The 27,233-nt window shown below is 46.8% G+C and overlaps 4 protein-coding genes across 15 annotated transcripts; 1 reads left to right on the top strand and 3 right to left on the bottom strand.

The window, feature by feature from the left end:
- Positions 1–897: 897 nt before the first annotated feature.
- Positions 898–2,052, bottom strand: FAM32A (family with sequence similarity 32 member A). Of its 2 annotated transcripts, XM_032711922.1 has the most exons (5): positions 1,931–2,052; positions 1,651–1,861; positions 1,391–1,529; positions 1,242–1,295; positions 898–1,083 (listed from the first exon to the last, which is right to left on the bottom strand). In XM_032711922.1, exons 1-5 carry the CDS (start codon positions 2,035–2,037, stop codon positions 1,073–1,075), a joined length of 522 nt encoding a protein of 173 aa, XP_032567813.1. In that variant the 5' UTR covers positions 2,038–2,052; the 3' UTR covers positions 898–1,072. The 2 variants fall into 2 exon arrangements, with proteins under 2 accessions (XP_032567813.1, XP_032567814.1); XM_032711923.1 differs by lacking the exon at positions 1,931–2,052 and having other exon boundaries at positions 1,651–1,786.
- On the top strand, positions 1,332–9,661 carry CIB3 (calcium and integrin binding family member 3). 8 transcript variants are annotated; one of them, XM_032711920.1, is made up of 8 exons: positions 1,724–2,632; positions 3,373–3,563; positions 3,867–3,901; positions 4,837–4,976; positions 5,599–5,710; positions 6,055–6,202; positions 6,942–7,137; positions 7,630–9,661. In XM_032711920.1, the coding sequence occupies exons 4-8, from the start codon at positions 4,915–4,917 to the stop codon at positions 7,649–7,651; spliced, it is 540 nt and encodes a 179-aa protein (XP_032567811.1). In that variant the 5' UTR covers positions 1,724–2,632; positions 3,373–3,563; positions 3,867–3,901; positions 4,837–4,914; the 3' UTR covers positions 7,652–9,661. The 8 variants fall into 8 exon arrangements, with proteins under 8 accessions (XP_032567805.1, XP_032567809.1, XP_032567811.1 ...); XM_032711918.1 differs by lacking the exons at positions 1,724–2,632; positions 4,837–4,976 and adding an exon at positions 1,545–1,565; XM_032711916.1 differs by lacking the exon at positions 4,837–4,976 and having other exon boundaries at positions 3,427–3,563.
- Positions 8,279–16,144, bottom strand: RAB8A (RAB8A, member RAS oncogene family). Its single transcript, XM_032711913.1, has 8 exons — positions 16,000–16,144; positions 15,581–15,641; positions 15,294–15,354; positions 14,889–14,966; positions 14,352–14,441; positions 13,720–13,785; positions 13,146–13,196; positions 8,279–12,253 (listed from the first exon to the last, which is right to left on the bottom strand). The coding sequence occupies exons 1-8, from the start codon at positions 16,121–16,123 to the stop codon at positions 12,161–12,163; spliced, it is 624 nt and encodes a 207-aa protein (XP_032567804.1). The 5' UTR covers positions 16,124–16,144; the 3' UTR covers positions 8,279–12,160.
- Positions 16,145–16,413: 269 nt separating this feature from the next.
- On the bottom strand, positions 16,414–25,816 carry TPM4 (tropomyosin 4). 4 transcript variants are annotated; one of them, XM_032711908.1, is made up of 10 exons: positions 25,636–25,816; positions 24,747–24,904; positions 22,646–22,771; positions 19,600–19,733; positions 19,227–19,344; positions 18,761–18,831; positions 18,462–18,537; positions 18,106–18,168; positions 17,954–18,023; positions 16,414–16,808 (listed from the first exon to the last, which is right to left on the bottom strand). In XM_032711908.1, exons 2-10 carry the CDS (start codon positions 24,858–24,860, stop codon positions 16,726–16,728), a joined length of 855 nt encoding a protein of 284 aa, XP_032567799.1. In that variant the 5' UTR covers positions 24,861–24,904; positions 25,636–25,816; the 3' UTR covers positions 16,414–16,725. The 4 variants fall into 4 exon arrangements, with proteins under 4 accessions (XP_032567799.1, XP_032567801.1, XP_032567800.1 ...); XM_032711910.1 differs by lacking the exons at positions 24,747–24,904; positions 25,636–25,816 and adding an exon at positions 21,712–21,928 and having other exon boundaries at positions 22,646–22,767; XM_032711909.1 differs by lacking the exons at positions 16,414–16,808; positions 25,636–25,816 and adding an exon at positions 17,252–17,484 and having other exon boundaries at positions 24,747–25,094.
- Between the last annotated feature and the right edge of the window lie 1,417 nt (positions 25,817–27,233).

Genomic DNA, 27,233 nt, shown 5'->3' with positions numbered 1-27,233 from the left:
GTTCAGGCTGAGGTGGGACCCACACTGAGCTCCCCTGGCTCAACCAGAGGGACCAAGTTCGGGTTAAACCCAATATTCCGATTATTCCAATATTCCAATTGAAGAGGAGCGACAGGATTTTGAATGTCGAGGTACCTGTCGTCCCTCACAGGGGGTGAGAATTGTGAAGGCAGGCATGGCCCTTCCAGAACTTCACACACAAAATTCGCCCCGATTTTATATGTAAATCAGCACCAAAAGAAAAAAAAAAGGATGAAACCAGCGCTTTAATAAGTTAGATCAAAGTTACAAGTTGCAGCAGACCCCTCACCTCTGAAAGAAGTCTGAATAGAAATACTGTTGTCCACAAAATCATATTTGTTACCTCGTGTGCAACACTCAAGAGAGACACTGATTATATATTCCAAAGTTGCCAAGCTTGGGTGCTCGGTGTATTCCACAAATCCAGCACCCCAACTGTCAAAACTTGGACATCACTGAGAACTTGTTGGCTGCTCTCTCTTCCCTGGATTAAATCTCCCCTCTTGTTCATTAGGTTTAAAAGTATACAAAGATCAAACATGAAAGAACATCCTTCCTTAAGAAAATTTTACATACTCCACATTTTGCAACGTCACCTCTGAAAGAACTTGATAGAAAGGAATTTTACAATTCCCATAACTTACAAAAGAAGCTTAAATATGAGACTGTCAGACTCTTTGCTTCCAAAAAGGAGAACAAATAAAGGAACATTTTCCAGCTGGCTTGCAGCAATTAATTTTGGCCTTAATCTCATTTTAAACAATAAAAAATCAGCCCTCTGCACCCACATAAACCAGAGCTCCTCAGCCAAGAGGAGCCTTTGCTGGACGTTTGGCTTTAACAAGCAAAGCTATAAAATAAGACAGTACAAAGTCATAAAACGCTCAGAAGATATATTAGACAATGTGGAGAACATACACATTTACATGGCAACCCTTGCTTGATACAAACAAAACACAACTCCTGCTCCAGAGCCCGTGACAAGCAGCCCAGTCACTTAGTCCAGCTGACTTTGGGAATGTCGTAATGCTCAGTCAGAGTATCCAAGTGCCTATTGAAGTCCTGGGGGAGGAAAAGAGAAAGAAAACGTTTTAACATTTGGTGCTGACATCACCAAGTCGAACCACAAGACCCCCTGCCTGTGCTTCACGAGGGGAAATAGTTCCTCCAGCCCAACAATAATAAGCACACTCCGAGGGACTCGGGGTGATTTCGCTCACCTCCACTCTCTGCTTGTGGGTTTTCGAGGCTTTTTTCAGGATCCGCTCCATTTGCTGCGGGAGACACAGAGGGGCCGGTTACTCCGAGCACTCGCGGCCCCTCAGCGGCCGCACCCGAGGGGTGATGGGGGTGGTTTTTAAAGCCTTACCCGCTTCTCCTGCATCTTCTCGTAGGCCACCTGCGCCGGGGTCCGCTTGTCCAGCCCGCGCTTCTTCTCCTCCTCCTGCTTCTTGCTGCTCACGATGTGCTCCAGGATCTGGGCCTTTTCCTTCGCCTTCTTCTTCTTCCTGCGGGCACAGTCCGGTCAGCGCCCGGCTCCGGGGGTGGGTGTCCCTCTGTTCCTCCGGTCCCCCCTCACCGCCCCCGGTTCCCCCCTGCCCCCCCGGGTCTCCCCCGGTCCCCCCTCACCGTTTGCCGGCCCCCAGGGCCCCCCCGCTGCCCTTCAGCTTCAGCGGCCCGCGCTGCACCGCCTCGTAATCCGCCATGGCCGAACGGCCGCGCCCGCGCCCTCTGCCGGCACCGCCGCAACGGCGCGGCCGGGGAGAGGGGAACGGGCAACGAGCCCCGTGCGCTCCCTCCGTGAGGGGAACCGACAACGGGCAACGAGCCCCGTGCGCTCCTTTCATGAGGGGAACGGGCAACGAGCCCCGTGCGCTCCCTCCGTACGGGGAACGGGCCCCGTGCGCTCCCTCCGTGAGGGGAACGGGGAACGGGCCCCGTGCGTTCCCGCCGTACGGGGAACGGGCAACGAGTCCCGTGCGCTCCCGCCGTGAGGGGAACTGGGAATAAGCCCATTCTGCCCCTCCGCGAGGGGAACGGGGAACCAGCCCCGTACGCTCCCTCCGTGAAGGGAACCGACAAGGGGCAACGAGCCCCGTGCGCTCCCTCCGTGAGGGGAACGGGGAACGAGCCCCGTGCGCTCCCTCCGTGAAGGGAACCGACAACGGGCAACGAGCCCTGTGAGCTCCCTCCCTGAGGGGAACCGGGAATAAGCCTCTTCTGCCCCTCCGTGAGGGGAACCGGGAACGGGGAACGAGCCCCGTGCGCTCCCTCCGTGAGGAGAACCGGGAACCAGCCCTGTCCGCCCTCTCAGTGAGGGAAACCGGGATAGAATGAGCCTCGTCCGACCCTCCGTGAGGGGAACCGGGGCGAGACTGTCGCAATCTGTGGAATATGTCAAGATTCTCTTAAAGTCAGGATGTTTTTTGGTGTACGCTCTTTATGTACTTTTAAGCCTGATCAGCAAGGGAGGAGACCTAATGAGTGCAACGGGCAGCAGGAGCATCCACTAGTCAAGGACATCTGGGAACTAACAAGATTTAAGGATGTAGTAAATCAAGATAGTGATGTATGTCTATGAATACATGGCTAACTTGGCAAAAGACTTAAGGTCTGTGTATCCTAGAGCTGAATTATCTTCGTTATAATATTAAAATCATGCTTATAGGTCAAAAAGACTCTGCCCAGGTGCAGACCCATCCTTTGAGAATGTGGAGAAATTCACTGGGGTTATGTAATTTCTATGGAAATTACTAAATAATCCTAATAATAGAGGGGCTGTACTTGGAAAGGGACTAACTCTGAAATAATTTATAAATACTTTATGGATACTACCTCCAGTACAAACTACCATTAGCAGCACACAATGTGCACGAAGGGAAAACACTGGCACAGGCTGCCCGGGGCACTGGTGGAGTCACCATCCCTGGAAGTGTCCATAAAACTTGGCTGTGGCACTTGGGGACGTGGGTTAGTGGTAACCTTGGCAGTGCTGGGTTCGTGGCTGGACTCTGATCTTAGAGGGCTTTTCCAACCTTAATTATTCTATGAAGAATGAGAAGGAAAAGAAGGAGTGGTTACCAAATCACCAGCATTCGGCGTTAATTCTTAAAGAAGGAAAATACTGCTAACACTTTTCAGTTAATTTGCCGTATCTGAAGGCATGAAAAAGCGGGATACACGAATACCTGCTGCTCAAAGGCACTAATGAGCAGCTATTAGTTGTTTTGCTAAATGCTGTAACCCGAGCCTTTGTGGTGCTCACAGGAGACAGGTGAGTGCTGCTGGATAAGAGCCTCAAGCAGCCAGACTAAAGATTTGATGAAATGCTCCTGTTCTGATACTTTGCAGCCTGTGGAAGTTGGTTACCTGATCCTCTGCTGCACCTGAACCTCATTGTTGCAGCTTTTAATAACTGAATATCCAGACGACCTATAAAGGTGCCTTTGAGGAAAGAAGGATGGGAAAAAAGTCGACATTCCCAGCTCGAAATGGGCAATAAGCAAACCATTTTCACTCAAGAGCAACTGGATGCATATCAGGTATAAACCAAACTAAATGGCTGTTTGAACACAACACTGAATAATGGTAAAGGTGGTTTTTTTTTTTTTAACAATCTCTTTTAAAAATTAATAAGTACTGAATTACACCACAGATTTTAGTAATATAGTTTCATTTTTACCTCAAGAACAGTTGTGAAATACTTCTCATTATATGCCAAAAAGAGAGCTTTAGTGCTTAGTTATATTTTACAATATAACTTCATCTAAGTCACTGTACAGGAAAAGTTTGGGCCGATGCATGCTAAAAACTCATTACTTGTTCTATCTTTTCTTGTTTCACAGGACTGCACATTTTTCACAAGGAAAGAAATCCTGAGGTGAGTATTCTGTGTGCATTTTGTGGGTAAAGGACATAGATTGCTATAAAGGCAGGCTACATGTAGGGTGAGATATTTTAAATTTGCCTAAATCTATTTTAAAATTGTTTTTAAAGTGATACCTTTGGGCAATCTTAGTTTGTTTTTTTTTTTATGTACAAACTCTGTGTTATCTGTCCTAAACTGAGACAGAATTCTAAATTTTGTATTTATGTACCAGTCCCTCTTTATTTATCAGAAATAAATGTAACAAGTTATATTTAGTGGATACTTTGCCAGCAACATCCACATTTCACATTGTTTTATGACAGATACTTCAAAATATACTGTTATCCTTTGGAATACTTGGCCTGATTTTCATAAATCCTTAATGATTGTGTCAAGTTTTCTTCATGTCTGCTTATAAATAATTACACTGCTGCTTCAAAGTGCATTTTCCCCCTTCATGTGCCTCATTGAACTCTCCATTTAATCCCTGGCCAAAGGTTCTGATAAAGACAAGATCAGGAGTGGGACTGAGAGTCTTCACTGAAAAGCTGAACTGCTTCTCCTCTTGTAAGAAATACTCACCCAGACAGTAACATACACAATATTGAAGCTCTGTCTGCCCTCCCTGACCCTTGGGTGTGTGAACAGAAAGGGAATTGTTCCATTTCTCTGCTCTCAAGATGCCACCACACGTGGTTTTTTGGCAGTTTCTCTGAAGGGCAGAGCACAGGGGACAGTTTTGTACAGAACTTCAGAACCCTGACATCTGCATGTGGATTTTAGACAGGATAAAACAGGAATGGTTCTGTAAAAACTGGAATCTGTATCTGCCTCCTTTTTCCCCACAAGAAACAGAGGCCAGAACCATAACTATGTCATGAATTAAGACATTTATTATTGATAAGGATCCCTTTTAAAATTCTCTCCTATTGTTTTGTTGGTAACAGCTGTGACTGGGATCCTTTCTCTAGCACAAGAAGGAAGCAAAGACACGCTGAAAAAGTGGTCAATACATTCCAGTCCTGATGCACATTTTCTGTCTCTTGAACCCGAGTTCTGTGGAAAAACAGGAAGATTCTTGGGATGGGTAAAATCCTGTCAGGGTGGATCCCAGATCTCTCTCCCTGCCCATGACTTTAGGTTTTATTCTGATGTTTGAATTTTTCACGCTCTGGTTTCTCTGCCTTGCCACCAGCGTTTGTGTGTTTGGAAACAAATCAGGTGGACCTTCAGGCTGAAGGTCTTGTGCCTTGTTGTCATGAACACACATCCCAGTGACACCACGTGCCTGAACACCTCTGTAGAATAAACCTGACACTGTTAAGTGTGGGTTTGGATACACGGTGGGAAGGGGTTTGGCTGCATGAGCTGTGTAAGCATTTTCACCTCATTGTTCTATAATGAAGCTTTGTATTTTTCACCCTGTTGCTCTTAATACTGGTTCTTCCACCACCAACATAATGATTCTGTGATATGTTATAGATATACTTGTTATATATAAAGAGATGGACTCCCTGATCCTCGTGGGCCCCTTCCAGCTCAGAATATTCTGTGATATGTAATATATATATAACATATATGTTACTTAGTGACCGATCTCCATCTGGTAATGGAGGAAAAGAGTGAGAAGTGAGGTGGAAGAGGCAAACACCTTGTTCTCAGAGGTCCAAAGGACTCATTCACCAAACAAGCCTTTCTTTCTGCCTCAGGCTGTTTTACAGGTACCGAGATCTGGCCCCTCAGCTCGTTCCCCTCGACTACACAGACAAACCAGCTGTGACACTGCCCTACGAGCTCATTGCCAGCATGCCAGAGCTCAAGGTACGAGCCAGGCACACGCCTCGAGTGACACGCTGCAGTTCAATCTGCCCTGTTTTAATAATTCATCCAGGACTAATTGCTGGGAGCCTGACATACAAATAAATTTGGGTTACTGACGGCAGAAGCCTTTCTGGAAGCTTCTAGTGATTCCCAGAAACCCCCCCGAGAGCGCCCAAAGTTTAAAGCGGCTGCAGCTGCGTCTGCCTCTGACACGAACAGAATGGCAGAAAGGGGAGAACTGGCCAAAAAGAGGTTTCAACAAAAACAATCTCGCTCCAGCTGCCTGACCTGCACTGAAATCAATGCTGGTAGGGGTGACCTTCCCTTGCTCCTCTGTCTCCCAGGACAACCCGTTCCGGCAGCGGATTGCAGAGGTGTTCTCGGAGCACGGGGACGGCAACATGACTTTGGATAACTTTCTGGACATGTTTTCAGTGCTAAGTGAAATGGCTCCCAGAGACTTGAAAGCTTATTATGCTTTTAAAATTTATGGTGAGTGAGACATGCATAAAAAGTTGGGGAAAGCCTGCAGCTTCGTGCAGGGATGCAAAATCTTCATTGTAATGATTTCTAGTTAGCATTTCTTTTAATTCCATCTCAGTGTTTGTTCTCTCTCTACTAAAAACTTTTGGTTTTCTTTATCCTTTTGTCTCTCTTATTTACTTGGGATCAGGATTTACTACGAAATTTACAGCCTGAAATTATCTGCGGTTTTCAAGAGCTGATAAACATTTAAGAAATATTTCTGTCTGAAGAGCTGCTTGGAAAAGTGCAGCACAAGGGATTTGGCTGCCCATAAATCTGTAGGGTGGATTTGGGAGGGGGAGGCAGGGAATAATAACAGTGCAGGCTTTTTTCTCCAAGGACAAATTTAAAGATTTAATTTTTTTTTAAGGGACTATTTTCAGTTATTTTCTTTATGATCAGCTAAAGACAAACCATATATCAAAGAAACAAAATCTTGCTGCAATGATTTAATTATGGCTACACTATGTTTAGCCACTAAACTATTTACAGTTGTTACTCTTATATATGATAAAATGATTAGACTTTTATTTTGTAACTGATTTTTTTACAAGCACACAGAGGTAACTTCCCTTCTGATTTGAGTTCTACTGATAGAAATCCATCACATCCTGGGAACCAAACCCCCCTGTTGGGTCTTGGCAGCCAACCACGTAAAATGCTGAAATGTTGTCACTTCAAATTTAATTTTTGTCTCCTTTGTCAGATTTTAACAACGATGATTACATATGCAAATCAGACCTAGAGAAAACTGTTAACAAATTAACCCGAAATGAGCTGACCCCAGAAGAAGTCAGCCTGGTTTGTGAGAAGGTGATTTACGAGGCTGATGTGGACAATGATGGCAAACTGTCCTTGGAAGACTTTCAGCACATGATCATACGAGCCCCAGATTTCCTCAGGTAATATTTGCTTTTCATTTCTGACACAAACTTGCTCTTAGTTTCTCTGTCAAAAGCCTCTGAAGTGTCTATTTTATGTCTCCTCAGCCTTCAGAGATAACCACTCTTCCCTGGCAGGTTCTAGTAGAGCTGCAAAGACTGGGAAAAGAAATGCTTGAAAAAAGCCTGGAGGCTCCTTGACTTGCTTTTGAACCTCCAGATGTACTTTTTATATGACAAAAAGTCCTTGTAACTTAAAAAGTTAATATCAGCACTCAGGCTGCACTGGTAGGTCCATGAGATTTGCTCACTCAGTGCCTGACATGGTGTTAAAGTGGTTCTGATGCACATCTCACACAAAGCAGCACTCAAATCCTGCATTTGTTTAATGTACCCAGTCCTTGCAAGTGCTTCATGAAATAAAGTTTCCAATTATAGTACAGCCCTAGAATTAATTGAGTTAATCCTTTGCATAGTGACACATAAGTGATCGTGGCTTTCTCTTGTTAACAGCACATTTCACATTAGGATCTGAAGCCAGTGAAACACATGGATGGAAGCACCTCTGGAACCTTAAAAAACTATCACTTCACCCAAGATTACCAACCATAAGAGCACAAAATGAGAGGGGCAAAGAGGACAACTTGTAACTGAACCAGTCAGAAAACTGTTCTTGTTCACCTCTCTTAAAGGATCATTTAATTAAGCTCTGCATCAAGATTTCCCTGGAATTTAACAAAATGTCTATTCCCCCCTCAGTTAGAGCAAACCTGGCCTGGACAGTGAGATGGGAAGTGTTCTTTTGAAGTTCAGATACCACCAGGTAGTAAAGGAGCTTGTATAGCTTCGAAAAATTCCCAAGAAAATGCCTTAACCAGGAAAAAACCCACTTGAGAATAGTTTCCAAAACACTGTGATTAATCAAAACTGTGTAAGCCACTCCTCTGATCATTTAGAGTCTTAAAAAATGCTCCAATGAATCAATTTGCAGAACTCTTCTCCAGAGTGCAGGATTTACAGTGAGAAAGTCAGCATACTTTGAGGACAAGAAACCCTTCCCCAAATTCTGTCCCTCTTCTCTAATTTCAGAAATCCCCTGTTTTCCACACCAGACTCCATATGCACAAATGACAAACAGAACTGACAAACTAAGTTTGTAAAATTCTCTTTTCATAAGAAGTTTATTTATGCAGTGCTCAGGGTCCTGTACAACAGAGTAAAAACAGACATCCTGTAATAAACAACAGTTTTAATACAAACATGAAAATCAATGAGAAGTGTTTAAGAAAGCAGTTGTAACGTGGGAAGGGTGGCAGCCAAAAGTGGTCACTCTAAAAACACAATTTACAGTTCTTTTTACAGATTTTGGGATGCATTAAGTTCCCTTCAGAACGAAGTCCTAAGCCCCAACTCACGCTCCAGGCAGAGCCCACGGTTCCTGCAGAAGGGCTGGAAAGCTGCTCCTTCCAGCTGCTAAAACTTTATCAACCACAGAAACTCCAAGGATCAGTGAGAGATGGGCCAGGGAATGAGGCAGCCTGGAACACTCAGACTGCAGCTCCCATTCACATTCCACTGAGCAGATCCTTAGTTAAACTAGAGCTGAAGACACAAGTCATCATTCTTCCCTCAGCCCTGTAACTTGTAGAACAAAGGAGCCCATCCTCACACAGTTTGTTCCTTCCCCCCCTGGCACAAACAAGTCCAAGAGAACACAAAATCAGGGCAGTTTTGAGCCCAGAGACACCCCCACAACAACCCCTCAGCAACCATCAGGGAGATGATCAGCATCTCACAGGAAAGGAGAGACCAAAGAATTTTCAGCAGCAGTAAAGAGACTTACAATAATCCATAGGATTTATAAATCTGAGGCTGGAATTCTGATGCTGGCATAAGGCTCTGATGTCAGGGAACATGAGCTGTGCCCATCAGCACAGGACACACACAACACAGGTGTTAAATCAGTGTTAGAGCAGCAGTTCCACCAGTTATTGACCCACTGACAGCTCTGCACCCAAAAGGGTGAGGACCATCCCAAATATTGCAACCAGCCTCGAAAATAAGGGCAACCACAGAATTCCATGATACTCATTAAAGTAAGGGAATTTGAGAACGTGCTCAAAAATGGGCTTGTTTCTCTACAAACCAATTGTTAATCCATTACCTGACATTTTAATGGTATTCAGACACTGAGAATGTGTAGTGTGCACAGTTGGTTTTGCAGATCCAACTAAATTCCTCAGTTTTACAGATTTTGTACCCAATTTCAGATTTTTTCCTCCTTAGATAAAGAAATCTGAGATACATTACTGTATGTATTTCCCCAGTACCTCTCTGATAATTGTGTTTTCCATAACACTCATACTTAATAAACACAGTAACTGAATGATGTGATGGAAACATCAACTAGATATTGTACTTCTCCAAGATCTGATGCCTGTATTTAGTGACACAGAGCCAAGCACAGGTGCAGTGCAGTGTCTTTAACCTTTTCCTCTCTTACATTTGCATTTTAGGTTTCATATTGCTCACACAGACTTAATGCCTGGGTAGAGCCTGCATACCCAGAAGGATATTGATGGCTGTAGTCACAATAACTGCATGAAACTTCCTGAGATCAGGCAATAATGTACTTGTTCATTGAGTAAAACCAACCATTTCAAAGGAAATCAGGCTCCAATCAGGTACATAAACATGTGCAACAACCAGCATAAGTTCAAACAGAAGGTATTCACAAAGAAAGAGTTCTGAATGCAAAAGAGTAACTTGAGATTTAGAAAATGAGTGAAAAATCACAATTCCATCCTTCAAGTTTTACCCACTTGTAAATGAACATGGTTTGCTTTCCCCAGCTCGAGATGAGTTATTGATACTGTCCACAGGCAGACCTGTGGTGTCAAGTTAGATAAACCACTTATTTTCCCAGTCACCTTGAAAAATAAGTCTGGCTCAACATCTGGCTGTATAAAGCAGAATATGGATGTGAGACAATCCACAGTTACTGCTGAGCCAGAAGCAAATCATTACACTGATCGGTTTTGTGTAGGAAAACAGCACTCAGACCATGCCTTATCATCACCTCCCCAGTTCTGCCTCAATCATTTCTTGAAGCACAAACTCTGTCTTTAAAACCACCCTTATCTCAAGACAGAGATGCTGCTGGTCCAAGCTACAGCTCTGGGTTAACTACACTCTGAACCACAGTGTCTGGAAGCCTCTTCAGTGAGGCTTCAGTGATTTTATCCTACAAATACATCTGTGTGTAAATCCACTACGGTGCACAATCACCAAGTCCTGCTGCTAAAAAGCCACAAGTAAACAAAAAAACCAAACCCTCATAAGGTTCTGGTTAGAGGAAAGCTTTAATCATGACAGAGCTTGTTGTAATGTGCTATTAAAAAAAGGTTGGTAGAATCTAAAATGCATTTTTATAAACCAGTAACGTACACAGTGAAATATCCTTTTTCCATTTCAGAGGAACAGGCAGTACTCCTGTTGAACCCAGTTGCAGGCTGCAGATTTATAATGTTAATTATGAACAGATCTGTAATTATGATAGATCTTTAACTACAGTAACACTTACCAGTGCTACTCTGAGGCCAGAGATTACCACCACAAACTTGGAAGAAAACAAAACCGGTGAGTAAATTCAACAACCTTAAAATCAACTTCAATTCTACCCTTAAGTGCAGTTGTCAATGTAAACGAAGCGTGTTACAGTCCCAGTGAGCTGCAGGACACAGCTGGGAGTTTGCTGGGATCCAACCCACCATCACTGCAATACCTGGCCCAGCAGACTCAGAAGCAGAAGCTCTCACTGGCTCCTTCAGCCAGAAGAACTGAGATCAGAGCTGCAGCCCCAGACCTGGCAGGGGCTGGACTTGGCTGCTGCATTTCACGGATGGGTTCGTGGGAATGAGCTCCCAGCCTGTTTCTGGGAGCTCTGGTGTCGTTTGCAGTGCCACAGGTTGTTGCTGCCTGACATCTGCAGGGGGACACCCAGCAAGGCAAGGTCAGTCGGAAAGAGTCTGTGTTCAGAAAGGGGATGTGCAGCATTTCTGTGCATATGTGAGCAAGTGTGCCTGGGAACACACCACGGGGAGCAGTGCAGCAGTTCCTGGTTGCCATTTAAAACTAGTTACTACTTCATGACAGATCTGGGGTCACTCCCAGCTGGAGAGTGGAAAAGTTGCCCATTGTAAGGTGACAAATTTGGTGTAAGTGTCCCTGCCTGACCCTGACCTGGTTCTCCAAGAACAGATGACAGATCACCTGCAGGACTCGCTGCAGCCAGCAGCTCCTGTCAAACACATCTAGACATCTGGACTACTTAATTAAGCAGTCAAGTCTAACGTGGATAAATTCCTGATGGTAAGGATCCATTATATTTACAGCACACTTTGGCTTTTTAAAAAAATAGAGATTCCTTCGAGGAGAAGTTTTTTTAAACGTCAATTGTACTTGTGGATTGTCAAGAGTAACACAACTGAGTAAGTGACAGGCAAAGGAGCTTCTCTGCAGTAGCAAAGAGGTGGAGGTGCAGAAAGCTCCCTCCTACCCCCTGAGAAAGCCCCAACCTGCACTGCTCCCCTGGGGGCATTTCTGGGATGGTCTGATGCCACCGTTCCCTGTGCAGCTCCAGACTGGAGATGCACGTGTACCATGTACACACACCCGGACTTTATTCACATGGGCATTTCTGGGCCTTGTTTTGATCATAACTTCATCCTTCTCCACTGGATACATGAGAGTTATGGACACAAAGGTTGAAGTCTGTCAGCAAAGGTGCTGCATCCCCGGGTCACGTGAGATCTGTTCCCCCTCTGCTACGCAGCACACGCGCCCAGCGGCGATCTGACAAAAATAAACCTGTTTCATCCCCAAAATTGAAGAGTCAAACAATTACCAAAATAAACCATTTCTTATTCAGATGGTCACAGAGTTTGTTGTGACCAGACAAGGTTTGTTGGGAGCACTAAGTCCACAGACAGAGGAAACCTCACTCAGCACAGGCACAGTCCAGCTCAGGTTAAGGCCGTGTCCCTCACAGAAGAACACATCGGAAAAAGCTGCTTTTCTTTTGCTGGTCTGGTGTGATTTTGACTCCCTGGTTGCTGCCTTGTGGGCTATTGCCTTCCTGAAGAGGCAAAGAATATTCAGTTACTCATTTACACTTCACAGCTTCTCCCATCCGTATTTCACCTGGTCATTCTCTTGAGCAGAGCCTGACGTACCCAAAAACCTTCCCTAAAACCAACAGGAGGCTTCACTCATTTCTCAGTCTTAAACCAGGCATAACAAAAATTTCTAGAACTGCATCTGCAGCTTTTGGCTTTAATAGCTCACACTGCATCTATGTTTCTTCTTTATATTAACACAAAGACAGCTGAGATTAAAAGATAATAAATTAAAGGGCATGTCTGGCTCTTGCTGAAACACTTATGAATGGTCAGCAAACCCCAAAACATCCCAGGTCAATCAGTTTATGTCTGAACACATGAGGGTGGAAAGCTCAGTGACAGCAGAAGGAACCCCCATCAGCTTCATTTCATATTTCATAAAGAACAAACCAACATGTATTTATTTGTTGTAAAAAGATAACCCAGTCATTGCTCAGGATGCTTTTGCAAAGATTATCCAAAAATATTAGTTCTATACCTATTCTGAAACAGTTTAAATCTTCTACCCTGCCTCCTCTACCTTTATGATTTAAATGATTTTCAGACTGCAAGAGTGAGAAGTATCATTAAACTGCTCTAACCCGCCACGTGACTTTTAATAAAACAAATAAATCATTTTATTTAGAAAACCTCAGCTAATTCCTGAAATGCAGAGACAGTTGTTTACAAGCCAAGGTCAGAGCACAGCTTGACAGAACTAAAAACACATTCCTAGAACATTTCAGTGATCCCTTATGAAAGAGACCATGATACAATTTTTATACACTGTGAAAAGTTCTTGCAGTGTGGTTTCTGGTTGGTTTTTTTTTTTCCTATTTAAATCCAGCATGGACAAAATAAGTTACTCACCAACTTCTTGTCCATTTTTGCTTTGATATCTCTTGCAAGAGTGAAAAACGCCTGTGACAAGTCAAACAGTTCAGTGTTACAGGGGAAATAAAATATACCCTAACAAATAAATTAAATAACAAATACACTCCAACTCTAATATACTTTACTGTTTAGCAATAAGCTGAGTTTCTACATACACCAAACTCCTCAAGAACATCAAATGTTCAGGTTTTCTCCCCCTGCTCCAGGTTTTAATGCTCCTTCTCTACACCCACAACCTCCTTTTTGAGCCCAAAAGCCCCACCCAGGGTTTGTGCAGTGGGAAAAACGTCCTTTATCAATCCTGTTCTTGAGTACAAAGACATGAGCTGAGTTTTCCCTTGTGCTGCCCTGATGCCCTTTGCTGTAACACCCCTGGGGTGTCCTAAGCACCAAGTTCCATTTACATAAATTAGCATAATGTTAGTTAAACAACACCTTAATGGAAGGCAGGGAAATGTGTTTAACAACCCAACAGTGGACAGGTTCCTGTCCTCGCTGTCTGTCTGCACAAATAAGACAACAAATATCAGGGGAAGGGGGCTGTACTTACATTCTCTATGTTTATATTTGCTTTTGCACTGGTCTCCATGAATTTAATCCCAAAGCTTGCAGCGAGCTGAACAAAAGCAGATTTCACATGAGTTGAACAATTGCAGGAGCAGCTCCAAACACCCCCCCGGGCACAGGCTCTGCCCCTCCTGCCACGAGTCACCGGGATTTACTCACACAGAACAACTTGCAACAATTAGGAACTAAATCTCACTGCTGCTGGCCTCTGTTCCCACCAGCTTTGCTCTGCTCTTTTACAGCCTGCACATGTTTTAATCTGCTCCTTCCTCTTTTATTTTTCTTCTTGCATTGACACCTTGTAGCACCAGAAAAGACCATCCCATCTACCTGGTCTCGGTGGCTTTCAGCCAAAAAGAGACATTTTCTCAACGTCAAGCTCTAACATCCTTTTTCTTAGAAAAATCCAGCTCGTTGCCTTGCACCTGACAGATAATCAACAAGAATCCTTAACACAGGCTCAGCTTTTCATCCCAGTGGGGAAATGTATTGCCATGACAGCTTGGAGAACGTTTAATCATTCCACTCAGGTGGTGCCACGCTGACAATAATCAAAGCAGTTTTTAGACTTTGAAAAGCCTAAGCTGAGATCCATCAAAGCCACAGAGCACTCACCTTCTCCCCTTGCTCTCTAGAAACTTGTCTTTTGTCGTTTGCGTCACATTTGTTGCCCAGGATCATTTTTTCAACGTCTGGAGACGCGTGCTGGGACAGAGAGAGCAGACACCGGGCTTGGCTTTTGTACATCAACGCTGGCAGGCACAGGAGGCACCACTCAAGTACCCAGCGTGGAGATGCTGGTGCTCAGCACCTCCTGCAGGTTTCCAGGCTCCCCCAACCCCTCATCCCAGCACCACGGCAGCTCTTGGATCGCTTGTCGTGGCAGGAAACCATCACATTGGGTGCCCTCAAGAGCACAGTGGCAACGCAACAAATCACACAACAGCCCCCACAACAAATCACTGTCAGCCAAGTCAGTGTGTTACCGACTTCCATCCCACGGATGGAACATCAAATGTTACTGATTTCCATCCTATTTATTTGCCAAGTACCCTCCAGCACAAGAAAGGTAACGCTTCTGAAGCAATTAAGCTTTGATGACTTTTAGAGGAGGAAACAGCACCTTTAACAGTCAGCAAGTAGGGAAATTACCTCTTCAATATTCCTGACCCAGTTCCGAATGTTTTCAAAAGACTTTTCATTGGTGATGTCGTACACTAACATGATGCCCTGAAGGTCAGAAGGAGAAAGATTGTTCCAGCAAGAGTTAAAGGCTCATCTCTAGCAGAGACAAGCAACTTAACAAGGACTATTTTTAACACGGTTCACAGTTAATGGCAGCGAGATAAGGGGTGCAGGACGTGTATTTATAGAGTGGAACACGGGGAAAGGTCCCTCTGCAAAGTCCCATATCAGCCCAGCATGGCCAGGAGCAGGAGCACAGTTCAGGGTCCAGCCTGGCACAGAAGGTCAGTTGTGCCTGTCCCACCTCAGACCCAGCTGCCCTGACCCTCCCAGGTGGGATAATCCCAGCCCAGATCCCGGGATTGCTCCTACCATGGCTCCCCTGTAGTAGGCGGTGGTGATGGTCCGGAATCGCTCCTGCCCGGCCGTGTCCCTGGAACAGACAGGACACGGGGCTCACACACCACCCCCAGCACTGACCCGAGATAACACCACCGAAGAGTTAAAGAATTTAACTCGAACCAGTCTTTAGGTGCACTAGTTTTAGCTTCTAAGATACCGTAAACTACTGAACAGCACAACTGGAATAAAAACACCACACTGCCGTCCCCACGCACAGCCCCGGTGACCCGACACCCCCCGCGGCACAGGAGCCTCACCAGATCTGCAGTTTGATTCTCTTGCCATCGAGTTCTATCGTCCTAATTTTAAAGTCAATACCTGAAAAGGAGAAGCAACGAAATCACTCACAGCTCCTGCCGGGAGACCAAACCAGCGCTCTGCCCTTCGATTTCGCTGTTCCAGTTTCACGTCCTCAGAGCTCCCCCCGCGCCGGACCCCGGGGCTGCGAGACAGGGGGACCAGTGGGGGGCTGCGGGGTCGGGGCTGCGGGACCAGGTGGAGGTTCCAGGGCCGGGCGGAGGTTCCAGGACCAGGCGGAGCAGCCCCTCACAGACCCCTCCCGGAGTCCCCCCGGGCTCAGCGAACCCGCCCCTCCCGGGCTTGGAGCCGCGGCGGCCGCAGCCAACCCCCGCCGCCGGCGCCCCGCGGGCCCGTGAGTGCCTGTGCGCGGGCTCACCGATGGTGGAGATGAAGGTGGCGTTGAAGGCGTCCTCGGAGAAGCGGAAGAGCGCGCAGGTCTTGCCCACGCCCGAGTCCCCGATCAGCAGCAGCTTGAACAGGTAGTCGTAGGTCTTCGCCATGTTCGCGGGCTCGGGCCCCGCCCCCGCCCCGCCCCCCCGGCGCCCATTGGTCGAGTCAGGCCGGGAGCGCGCGGAGCCGGCGCGCCATTGGCGGGCGGCCCCCTACCGGATGTAAGCGGCGATGCCATTGGCGCACGCCCTCCTCCCGGGTGTAAGCGGCGCTGCGATTGGCTCCCCGCGGGCGCGCCTAGTCACTTCCTGCGGGCGGTGGCAGTGACGCCACTCCTGCCGCTGCCCAGCGTGACGTCACGCGGAGAGGAGCGCCCCAAAAACCCACAAGGAAACCTCGGTTCTGAGAGAAATTTTTAATATGGAAGGGCAGGGCCGGGCGGTGCCGCCACTGCCCGGGTACAGCTTCTACCAGGTTATACAAAAGGAGTCATGAACCGTGCGGGGCAGCCACGGGCGGGGCACGCGGGGGGCTCCACGGGGGCTCCCTGGGGAGGTCTGGGGGAAAAAGGTTCCCGAGTGACACCCAGAGCCTCCGGCGTGGCTGTGCTGGTCATAACTTAATTGGCTTTCCCAGGATACAGAGAGAAAGAAGGAGAGAGGAGCGCTGCAGGGACGGGGCAGTTCCTTGGCCAGTGGCAGGTCCCTGCCTCTCATATACAGTTCAGTTCGTTTAGCGTCTGGTCCAGTGTCTGGTGCAAGCCCAGGTTCTCCTCTTTGGCTTGGGCAAGTTTTTCTAGTGGGAAAGAAGGAAAACACAACTTAAGCCACGTTATTTTACAGCTTTTTTCTTTTAATAAAACCCGTGGTAACTTACCTTTGTGTTTAACACACCTCTACAGCTGGAGCATCTTTTGGCAACTGCTCTCATTTAGGGAGGGTTTGGGCCATGACAGACTTGTGCTCTGACTTAACGTGTCACGTACAGGACACATCCTGCTGGGTTTTCCTTGCACCGAGAGGTTTTTAACCAGGCAGATGGAGCACAAGGACACACCAGAAGCACCCAAAGCTTTTTGCTGCCACCTGTGTCCTGGGAACACTAAAACTGAGGTGTTTGCCAGTGCCAGGTCCTGCCCTGGCTGTGTCTGCCCTTCCCTGTGTGAGGAGCTGGTTTTGGTGGTGTCACCAGCGCAGTTTAGGTAAGTCCCAAGGAAGGAAACCCCAAAGGCTGACAGGTAGAGGTATCGTGTTTTATTGAGCTCAGTGCCCACAGAGGTGGAAGGGTCACTTGTGGAAGTGGCACAGGAGTGACAGGGATGACAGGCAAGAAAAGCTTGAGAAACGCAGCGAGAGGGAGCCCCCCCTGTGCCCCCACACAGGGGCAGGTCACAAAGAGGTCATGTCATTGAGGGCATGGTCAAGCTCCTCACTGATGGCTTTGTACTTCAGCTTCTGAGCGTAGAGCTCGTCTGTCGGTCAGCAGGGCCAGCAGAAAATGCAGGGAAGAGAGGAGGCCACAGGAGGAGGAGACAGGCAGAAGGCAACAGCAGCCAAAGCAGTTGGGGAGGAAAACAAGAGAAGAAAACAGAGGCGTGGTTGAGTATCAGAAGGGAAGCAAAACACCCACACAGCTGCCCGGTCAGGAGCTTCACCTACGTTTCCTTTTTGCAATCCCACAATTATTTTTTCAGTAAGCAGATTAAGTAGGGTTGGGATCTCGAGCCCTTGAGTCCCTGAGTTGGCCAAAAGCAGGTCGTTGTTACCAACTTTTTGCAGGAAAACCTCTTTCAGAACTTCCCAGTAGACACATCACACCCATCTACCAATACACCTGATGAGTGCTGCTGCCCTTTGCCAATAAAACCCACCACTCACTCCTAAAATTTGTTTTCTGATTTGGAACCAACCACTTTTAAAGAAATTTGAGCCATTCCATACCTTCCAGGTCATCAATAGACTTTTCCAGTTTGGCAACGGTTCTCTCTGCAAATTCAGCACGAGTTTCAGCCTAAAAAAAGTTGAAGTAAGAGTCACTGGATGCTCTTAAAAGAAATGATGCCAAAATACAGTTTGGGGATGGCCAAACTCACTTCTTTCAGCTTGTCAGAGAGAATCTTGATTTCTTCTTCGTATTTATCTTCTTTTTCCGAGTACTGTGAAAACAATAAACACTCTTTAAGGGAAGTTGTAGCAACAATAATAAATGTTTATGAAACTGTGACCTATTTATAACCACTTTTCCTTTTACAACAGCTGCAAACACCATTTCCGTGGTTTTCTCCTCTTCCCCAGGTTTTCAGGCTGCTGTGGGCAGAACTGATGGAGCAGGAGCCACAGCCAGGCAGCTAAAACCTCTCACTTGCTTTGTATTTCTGGCTTATTTCTATGAATTTTATTTACAAGTTTTGGCTTTGCCTGTACCCCTTAGTTTACTGCAAGAACCAACCTTTTCAGACTGAGCTTCCAAAGACTTCAGGTTGTTTGTGACGTTCTTTAACTCCTCTTCGAGGTCACTACATTTACTATGGGGGGGATAATAAAAGTATGAATTACTAGTGTGATTTAATTTTCAAAGAATTTAAAACAAACAAGGCAGGAGGTAATGAAGTCTGAAAGGAGAAAAGTGGGTATATAATGTACAAACAGGCTTTTCTACAGGTACTGATTACATGCCTGCCTCCCAGGAGTAGATTTTTCTAATGAAATACAGTGTTGACCTTCAGTGTATTCTAAACAGTTACTCACACTTCAGACACCTCTGCACGCTCCTCAGCTCGTTCCAGTTCACCCTCCAAAATAACCAGTTTACGGGCAACCTGTAAAGACACAACAGCTCTGTCAGGCCAGCCTGGAGTTCACAGAATCCCAAAATGGTTTGGGTTGGGAAGGACTTTAAAGATCATCTCATTCTACCCCCTTGCCACGGGCAGGGACAGCTTCCTTACGGATTTCTCTCAAAGCATTACACTCCTGCTTCCTTTGGAATGAGGAAATTAGAATCAATCACACCCCCCCAGACATAACAGACTTCCCAATTAGTTAAGATTTTGCAGCGCTTTTAGCATTAGGATGCTGCAAAGCCACTATTAAAACTCCTCCTTGTTGGGAATGTTCCAAGCATCAACAAGTGCACAAAGAGGAACTGAAGTGGGGAGTAAAGTTGTTGTTCAGAGCTCTCCTGAACGTTTCACCATTTCCTTCTCCCTTTTACCTCCTCGTATTTGCGATCGGCTTCCTCGGCAATGTGCTTGGCCTCCTTCAGCTGCATTTCCTGAATCTCCATTTTCTCTTCATCTTTCATTGCTCTGTTCTCGATCACCTTCATTCCCCTGCAGAAGTCAAAGCGTGTTTAATGTTAGAAGCGTTTTAGCACTTCTATCTCAAAGGTCCTGAAGTGGAATTTGGTATTTGTAACCCAGAAATGGCCCATTACGCCCATCCACGTTCTTCAAGGCTAAAGGAATTACTCACTCAAGCTTATAAAGAAGTTCTGAGTCTCTGATCTGCAGACGCTAAATTATACAGGAACATTTTACTCATATACATGAAATTTTTTACCAAAAGAAAGTCCCAAAGGGACATACCTCTCGCTCTCATCTGCTGCTTTCTCAGCCTCCTCCAGTTTCTGCAGGGCTGTGGCCAGTCGTTCCTGGGCACGATCCAACTCCTCTTCCACGAGCTGGATGCGTCTGTTCAGAGCTGCCACCTCCCCTTCAGCCTGTGAAACAACCACCCAGACCCGGGGTTACACAGGCTGCTGGAAAACCTTCCCAACTAAGCAATTCCCTTAAAACTGCAATGGCATCTCCCCGGAGCTCCAGGGGCCCTTCTGCCTCTGCTTTTTGTTTGCTTAAACTGTGGCATCTCAGGAATGTCAAGGTATGGAGTGTGTGCTTGTCCTTTCTTTTTTTTCCAGTGGTACTTATCATTCCTGCCACACAACAAAGGACAGGACTGCCCGAGGATCGAAGGATTTTTGGATCACTTTACCAGGCTGAATCTATCTACAGTTCAAAACCGAACTGTTCCCATAATGGCTTAGTTCCAAAACCTTCACTGTTGGTTTCTCTGCCCTTGGTTCCATCCTGGACCACAGTCACAACCCACTGCTGAGGTCTGAGCCAGTTCCTTTTCCATCCTGGCTCCTGAGCCTGCAAACACTGAAGAATCTTCATGGTCAGCTGGGCCTGACAGTTGGCCTCAACATGGCAGAGTCAGGCTTTTTTGGGGCAAAATTAGATATGTTCTTAAAATAAGTTCACTTTGTTTCCTGTGCTACTTAAGGAATAAGGCAGAAAGCATTTCTTGATAAGGTTTCTATATTACTGAATAAACTGCTCAGTAACTGGAGTGCTATTAATGTATAAAAAATAGAGTAACTTATAAATGGAGAGACTGCTGGGAGAAAGGCCTGATACAGACAACATGGACAAACTGGTGTCCATAAATATGTTTATTAAGATTTGGCTCCTTTAACTGCTTGTTTTTGAAGAAAAATAAAGCCCTGTTTTCATAACTGCCAGGTTTGCACACTTTATTGTCCCCAAATCTGAGCAGGATTGCCATCTCTAAGATTAACTTTTTAAAAAAACCCCCCACTTTTATGGGCAACAGACTCTGGAAGGGTGATTGTTTTATGCTTTATGGTAAAACACTTTAAAAAAAAAAAGTGTTTTGCTGCAGCTTTGCAAATTTGGTCACTGACCACTCCTAAGCTGGAGGAAGTGGTTTCCATTCACAGCTGAGCCATCTTGGAAAGGAGTTCAGTGGCTGATCCAAATGGAAGCTGACCCAGGATTCCTCTAGTCATAAATTATCCAACATTTCATTTGTTTTTTACCCCGTGCTGTGTTTAACTTTCTCCATTTACACACAAGGCATCGATCATGTACGTAACTGGCATCTGTTCTGTGGCAGCAACTCCTTCCTCTAGACAGGGCACTTTTAAGTCATATTTTAATTCAGCAAGATTCCAAAGCTCTGGAGCCGGGGCCACTGGGAAGCTGGGGTGAGCCTGGCTCCACCTCTCCCAGCAGCAGCCCGCAGTCCTTATACGGTAAAACTAACTCGCTGACATGTGATAAAATAGCAGGAAGATGCCGGGAAGGCTGATTACACACAAATCTAAGTGAAACCAGCTGTCCAGCCCCGGGAGAGCCGCACGCTAGCGGAGAGTTCGCGTTTCTCTGTGAGAAAACCAGGAGGGAAAGTTATTTTGCAGCAGTTCGGACATTCCCCAGCTGTGCCGGAGCCAGCGGTGCGGCGCCGAGAGGCGGGAACTCCCCGCTCCGTGTCATGCAGCGCTTTTCCCTAATTAAACAGCCATTTCCTACTAAACTCGCAAGCGCTCCCCGGTGCCCACGGGAGCTCGAACCCCTGGCCGATGGGTGTCCCTTTTCCGCAGGGATCGGCCCCAAAGCGCGAGAAGCGGCGGGCGCCGGGGCCGCGCCCGGTTCCCCCCGGGACGGGACCGGACGGGACGGGGCGGGCGCGGCGCTGCGGCAGCGCCGGCGGCTCCCGCGGGCCGAGCGTGCGGAGCGGGAACAGCCCGGGGATGGAGGCAGCCGAGCCGTCCTCCCGCAGCGAGGGAGAGCCGGGTGCGCCCCAGCGAGAGAGAGCCAGAGACAGGAAGGAAGGAGCAGCCCGGGAAGAGAGCGACCGAGAGAAGGCGAGCAGGCAGCCCCGGGCGGTCTCACTTTCTCCCGCAGGTCCCGTTCCAGGTCCAGCTCCCGCTGGAGGACCTGGGCGCGATCCTCCGCCTCATCCGCCTGTTGCTGCAGGCACTGGATCTTCCTCTTGACGGCTTCCAGGGAGCTCGGCGCGGCCATGGGCGCGGCGCGGACGGCGGGCTGGGCGCGGAGGTGCTGCACGTGGCGGCCCCGCGCCTTTCAATGGCCCGATGACGTCACGCGGCTGGAGGTGGAGGTAGAGCTGGTGACGTAGCACTGGGGAGTCGGCGCAGGCAGGGCCGGGACAGTCCCGCCCGTCCCCCGCCATCCCCATCCCTGTCCCCATCCCTGTCTCCATGCCCATCCCTATCGCCATCGCCATCCCCGGGCCGGGGCGATGCAGCCCCCGGCGGCCGCGCTCCCCGGCCCCACCTCCCGGTCCCAAAAAGGGGGGGTTCGGGGCTGGTGACGCCGCTGCCGGGCCCTGCCCGCCGTTCGTCGCTGCCAAAAGCGGCCGAGGTGTGGCGGGGAGCGGGGGCTGCTCTTTAACCCTGGGGATGGAGGCAAAGGGCGTCTTTACGCCACAGCTGGAGCCCTGCTGCTGTCCCGGCTTCCCGCAAAGATCACGATTTTGTTTACTTGGTTAAAGGAGATTTCAGTTTTTGTAAAGAATTCCCACCCACAGCACTCCTCCCCCCCCGTTTCAGTGCCATCAGTTCTCCTCTGGGTGTCCATCGAGCCCCGAGTGGCACCGTGTCCCGGGGGCAGCTGTGCCGTGGGCTCGGTGCAGAACAGCTCCGGCTCCCTCTGGCAGAGGGGAGAGGAGATAAAATCCCTGCACCACAACCCTGCCTTTCTATCCTCAGCCTAGTGCTGCAGAATAGAAATTCTCAGCCGTTCCTATAACAGTGCAGTACCTACAAAAGACACAGAGCAGAGTTACAGGGAAGTGGGTACGTACATCAGTGGCCTTCTTCTCAGCCTGCTCCAGTTTCTCCTGGGCATCTTTGAGAGCCTCCGAGTACTTGTCCAGCTCATCTTCAGTTCCTTTCAACTTCTTTTGCAGAGCTACCAGCTCATCCTCTACCTTTCAAGAGAGAAAACCCCCAAAGTGAGCATCCTGATGTAGTATCAGATACAGTTTAATATGATAAAACCTCTCTTTACTATTAGTTTAACTTCATTTTAACATACAAAGAGTCACAAAAGACCAGATCAAAGTTCTGCTGGGGACAAGAGTCTGAGAATGACTGGTAGCAGTTGCTAGGGAAAGATCACTAAAAACATCTCACCCTTGAAGAACATTCTCTGCCACTGCACACATGGGATCTGGTTTAATATATAACTTGGTATAAGCCCCTTTTCACCCCATTTTTATTTTGGACACACTGCAACAATCAGTTTTGCAGCATAATTATAAATGTTTTTAAATTATGCCCCTGTGTTTGTTCCCAGACTTGGTGATTTATCAGGAAACTGTTCAATTCCTGTACAGCTGGAAAAAATGAGTGGTGGTTCCCTAATCACCTTTGTGGGAGGTTCAGGACACTTCAACCCAAATGGAAGTGGGAGGGAACAGGGCTGGCCCTGCTGTAGAAGGGACCTGGTGACCTCAGGAGGTCCCTTCTAACCTGGATTATTCCCTAACTGTGGCCCAGCAAGATATGCTCCATCCTACCATGAGGCTCAGACTCCTCCATACCATATAAATCCATATTATTCACTAGAATGGTGCTATTTATAACCTGCTGGGAGACTGTTTAATGACAAACTGCCTCATGCTCCCTGAAGAATTCACGTTATCAGAGGCTGGCTGCTGATAAGGGTGGGCCTGCAAACCCATCTGCTCCATCCTTTCATTTGCAACTCAAAACAGCTCAGTCTGCTGAGAAGCTGATTTATCTGCTTAGCTCCACCTTCACAAAAATGTAGTCTATCAAAATAGTTTGTGTTTTGGTGCACTTCCTTCATTTTAGTTTCAATGATGAAGACATTTTTGGTAGTGTGCTATTCTGGAACGTTGTTACGTTGCAATAGTTTTACTCAGAGTAACCAGAGAGTGTGAGAGAACTGAAACCTTGCTTGGGTGCTCTAACAGAGGGACAGTGAGCAGCAGGATGAAGGTGATGCTGGCTTTGTGTATGAATATTAAAATCACTACTTGAGTACTGTGCCCACATTAAAAAAAAAAAGAAGCTGAAAATTTCGAGACAATTCAGAAAAGAGGAGTAAGATCAAAGATTTATTTTTCTAAAGAAAAAGAAATATTAGGCCAAATGAATGCTAATAACATATCAGAGCAGTCTGGAAGAGGTAGTAGAAGCAGCCACATTTAGAGAATGTAAAAGGGAAAGGTGGTAATTTTACAAGGAGTGCTGTAAAAACTTGAGTGTAGTCAACTTACATTTCAAGATTGTTCTGAAAATACCAAAGCTCAAATAGGAGGCAGACACCCAGAATAAAGACATTGAAAAGCAAAAGAACTGAAAATGTTATCATTAAAATTCAGCTAAAAGCAGAGCATCCAAATTAAGATATTTTTGATTATTCTTGACAAAAAATGACAGAACATATATATCTACTGTTGACTCTTAGTTGGCACCTCTAAGGGGCACTCTGTGCACCAAGGACTTGAAGTGAACTTTATTAATTTGCTTCAAGGAGAGGCTTAATTAATGTTTAGACACAGCTGACTCTATTAGCAGTAGTCCTACAGGTGTCAAGGTTGGTAGCTTTGATTTTGAGTAAGTAAAGGCCTTTTCCGTGGAATCAAAAGCACAAGAAAATTAAGGCAATTATGTAAGATTTAAGAAAACTTAGACAAAGTACTGCTAATAAATCTGAGGATGATGTTAATTTTGCAAAGACTGAGATGGCTGACAAGTTACTGCCTAGACCTGGCTGTATAAGCGTAACAAAAAGGCAAAAAAACTTCAAAAGAAGATTAACAGAAAACCTGACTTCAAATTATTTTGCTTTCTGAATCAGAAAATTGCAGCACAGTATTTTGTGACACTTATTTTCACAGCACACACACAGCCAGTGATTTTATTTCCACTTACCTGCTTGCATTTGTCCTCAGCTGCCTTTTTATCCGTCTCAGCCTGCTCTGCTCTGTCAATGGCATTCTCCTTGTCCAACTTCAGCATCTGCATCTTTTTCTTGATAGCTTCCATTTTTGCTCAAGGCTGGGTTGGATTTGTCTCGCAACTGAAAGAATCTGATGAGTGAAATTTTAGATTTTTAACAGCTTGGGCAGAGAAAGAAGTTGTGCCCCGGCAAGCCACAGGGAAAATGAGCTCAAGTGGTTGCACAGGTCTTTAAACCCAGAGACCCCTGGACAAATCCCAGATCTACTGGCCCCTTCTCTGATCTTCCATCCACAGCCTTTCTAAGGAATGAGCTGGAACAGGCTCACTAGAGGAATCTTCACCACTCCACCATCTCCTTATTTGGGTCCTGTTTTCTTAAAGAGAAAACTGTTTCCATTTTTAAGCTTCTGACAGAAGCAAAAGTGTTGACATATGAACACATGCTTGAAAGAAAGCTGATTAGCACCCGTTCGTGTGTGCAGAGCAATTAACCAGCCCAGCAGAGCTGGGGGGATGGCCTGGCTTCTTGGAATAATGGCATGAGGCTAATGGAGGAAAGGGAAGGATCCTTTTAGATTACTCCAAAATAAAGCCATGCGTAAAATCAATCAATCAATCAATCAATCATGTGCTTAAGAGGTAGCCAAATTTATGTTATAAAAAGATGCAGGATAGAGACAGCAGGTTTTTTTGCTGTAAAAATAAGCCCTGGTGTTAAGGAACTAGCTATAATCTGTGATAGTATAACACATAACAGAGCTCAGATTTAGATACCAAGTTCAGGCTCAAGGCATTCTCTGAGTTTGAGTGCTTGTCCTTGAAATTTCCCTCACTAAACACTTGGGGAACTGAACAATACCTGAAGTTGCAGTCTGATGATCACCGTAAATTATTTCTTCTGCTGTTTGAAGGAGTCACCTTCTCTCTGTCAGGCAAGAGCAGGCTCTGGGAAGAACATCAGGAGTAGTTCCACTGCCAGAGGACACCAAGCAGAGCATCCAACAGCCCCAGGACAAGCCCTGTTTCCTTTTGCAGCTCTATTAAACACATCCCCCTAACCCCATGCCCTCTCCATCCCTTCACATGCTCTCACTGAGCCTCACAGCCCAACACCTGCCTTGTCCTGACTGTAGCAGGGCTGAATTATGGCACCTTCCAGGGCAGCCTGACAGCACTCGCTGACTTTGCTACCCAGGGACCTGCGTGGAGTCATGGAATATCCTGAGATGAGTTCCACAAGGATCATCGAGTCCAATTCCTGGCCCTGCCCAGGACACCCAACAATCCCACCCTGTCCCTGAGAACGTTGTCTAAATGCTCCTTGAGCTCTGGCAGCCTTGGGGCCATGCCCACTGCCCTGGGGAGCCTGTTCAGTGCTCCACCACCCTCTGGGGGAAGAACCTTTTCCCGAGATCCAGCCTTCACATTCCCCCAGTTATTTGCCCAATCCAGGTCCTGTTGACCACCCACGTCACTCACAGCCCAAATTCCCTGCACACCCTCACAACCCCTCAGTCCTTCCCTCAGAAGTGCTCACAGCATCCCGAGCTACGAGGGCACCAGGAGACTCAGCACAACACCCAGAACTCCCCCATCCTCTGGGGTGAGCTGGCACAGCACCAAAAGGCCTTCAGGAGATACTTTTAGGGGAAAATCTGCCCTTTATTTAGCTAAACATGACAGTAGAGTGGACATAAAGGCAACACCAGCACAATGCCCATGAGCAGGGCCAGAGCCCCACAAAGTGCCCCCACAGCACCCACTGGGCTGCCCTTTGTGAATAATTGTGCTGGGTTTGGTTGGAGTAGAGTTAATCTTCTTCACAGTGGCTGGTGTGGGGCTGTGTTTTAGATTTGTGTTGAACACAGGGTTGACAATATAGTGATGTTTTTGTTATTGCTGAGCAGGGCTTACACAGGGCCAAGGCCTTTTCTGCTTTTGTATGGCCATGCTAGGGAGGGAGCTGGGAGTGTGTGGGAGGGGGAACACAGCCAGAACAGGTGACCCAAACTGGCCCAAGGGATATTCCAGACCATATGACACCATGCTCAGTACCTATGGTGAGGGGAAGAAGAGGAAGCAGGGGGACGTTTGGAGTGATGATGTTTGTCCTCCCAAGTAACCATTATGTGTGATGTGGCCCTGCTCTCCTGGAGATGGCTGAACTCCTGCCTGCCCATGGGAAGCAGTGAATTAAAGACTTGTTTTGCTTTGCTTGTATGCATGGCCTTTGCTTTTAATTTTTGCTTTCCCTATTAAACTGCCTTTATCTCAAATCACGAGTTTTCCAGCTTTTACTCTTCTTAGTCTATCCCTGATTCCCTGGTAGGGGGAGTAAGCGAGCGGCTTGCGTGGTGCTTGGTTGCTGGCTGGGGTTAAACCACGACAACGATTTAGTGGGTTTTAATTCAAAATTAATTAATTTACTACAACCAAGCCTCCCCCCCCGATGAGCGT

Source organism: Chiroxiphia lanceolata, chromosome 27, assembly GCF_009829145.1.
Source record: "Chiroxiphia lanceolata isolate bChiLan1 chromosome 27, bChiLan1.pri, whole genome shotgun sequence".
Taxonomy (NCBI): domain Eukaryota; kingdom Metazoa; phylum Chordata; class Aves; order Passeriformes; family Pipridae; genus Chiroxiphia; species Chiroxiphia lanceolata.
This window is presented reverse-complemented; position numbering and strand designations above follow the sequence as displayed.

Bases quoted from the DNA above. Each gene is read 5' to 3' on its own strand.
- CIB3 (XM_032711914.1), top strand. From the start codon at position 1,485: ATGTGCTCCAGGATCTGGGCCTTTTCCTTCGCCTTCTTCTTCTTCCTG. The intron at 3,902-5,598 runs GTGAGTATTCTG...TTTCTGCCTCAG, and splicing joins ACAAGGAAAGAAATCCTGAG to GCTGTTTTACAGGTACCGAG. The intron at 6,203-6,941 runs GTGAGTGAGACA...CTCCTTTGTCAG, and splicing joins TTATGCTTTTAAAATTTATG to ATTTTAACAACGATGATTAC.
- FAM32A (XM_032711922.1), bottom strand. From the start codon at position 2,037: ATGGGCTTATTCCCAGTTCCCCTCACGGCGGGAGCGCACGGGACTCGT. The intron at 1,862-1,930 runs GAGCGCACGGGG...CCCTCATGAAAG, and splicing joins CCCCGTTCCCCTCACGGAGG to GAGCGCACGGGGCTCGTTGC. The intron at 1,530-1,650 runs GTGAGGGGGGAC...CTGTGCCCGCAG, and splicing joins GCCCTGGGGGCCGGCAAACG to GAAGAAGAAGAAGGCGAAGG.
- RAB8A (XM_032711913.1), bottom strand. From the start codon at position 16,123: ATGGCGAAGACCTACGACTACCTGTTCAAGCTGCTGCTGATCGGGGAC. The intron at 14,442-14,888 runs GTAATTTCCCTA...TCTCTGTCCCAG, and splicing joins GGGTCAGGAATATTGAAGAG to CACGCGTCTCCAGACGTTGA. The intron at 13,197-13,719 runs GTAAGTACAGCC...GACTTGTCACAG, and splicing joins CAAATATAAACATAGAGAAT to GCGTTTTTCACTCTTGCAAG.
- TPM4 (XM_032711908.1), bottom strand. From the start codon at position 24,860: ATGGAAGCTATCAAGAAAAAGATGCAGATGCTGAAGTTGGACAAGGAG. The intron at 18,169-18,461 runs GTTGGTTCTTGC...TTGTTTTCACAG, and splicing joins TGGAAGCTCAGTCTGAAAAG to TACTCGGAAAAAGAAGATAA. The intron at 16,809-17,953 runs GTATGGAATGGC...CTTTCCCACTAG, and splicing joins GTCTATTGATGACCTGGAAG to AAAAACTTGCCCAAGCCAAA.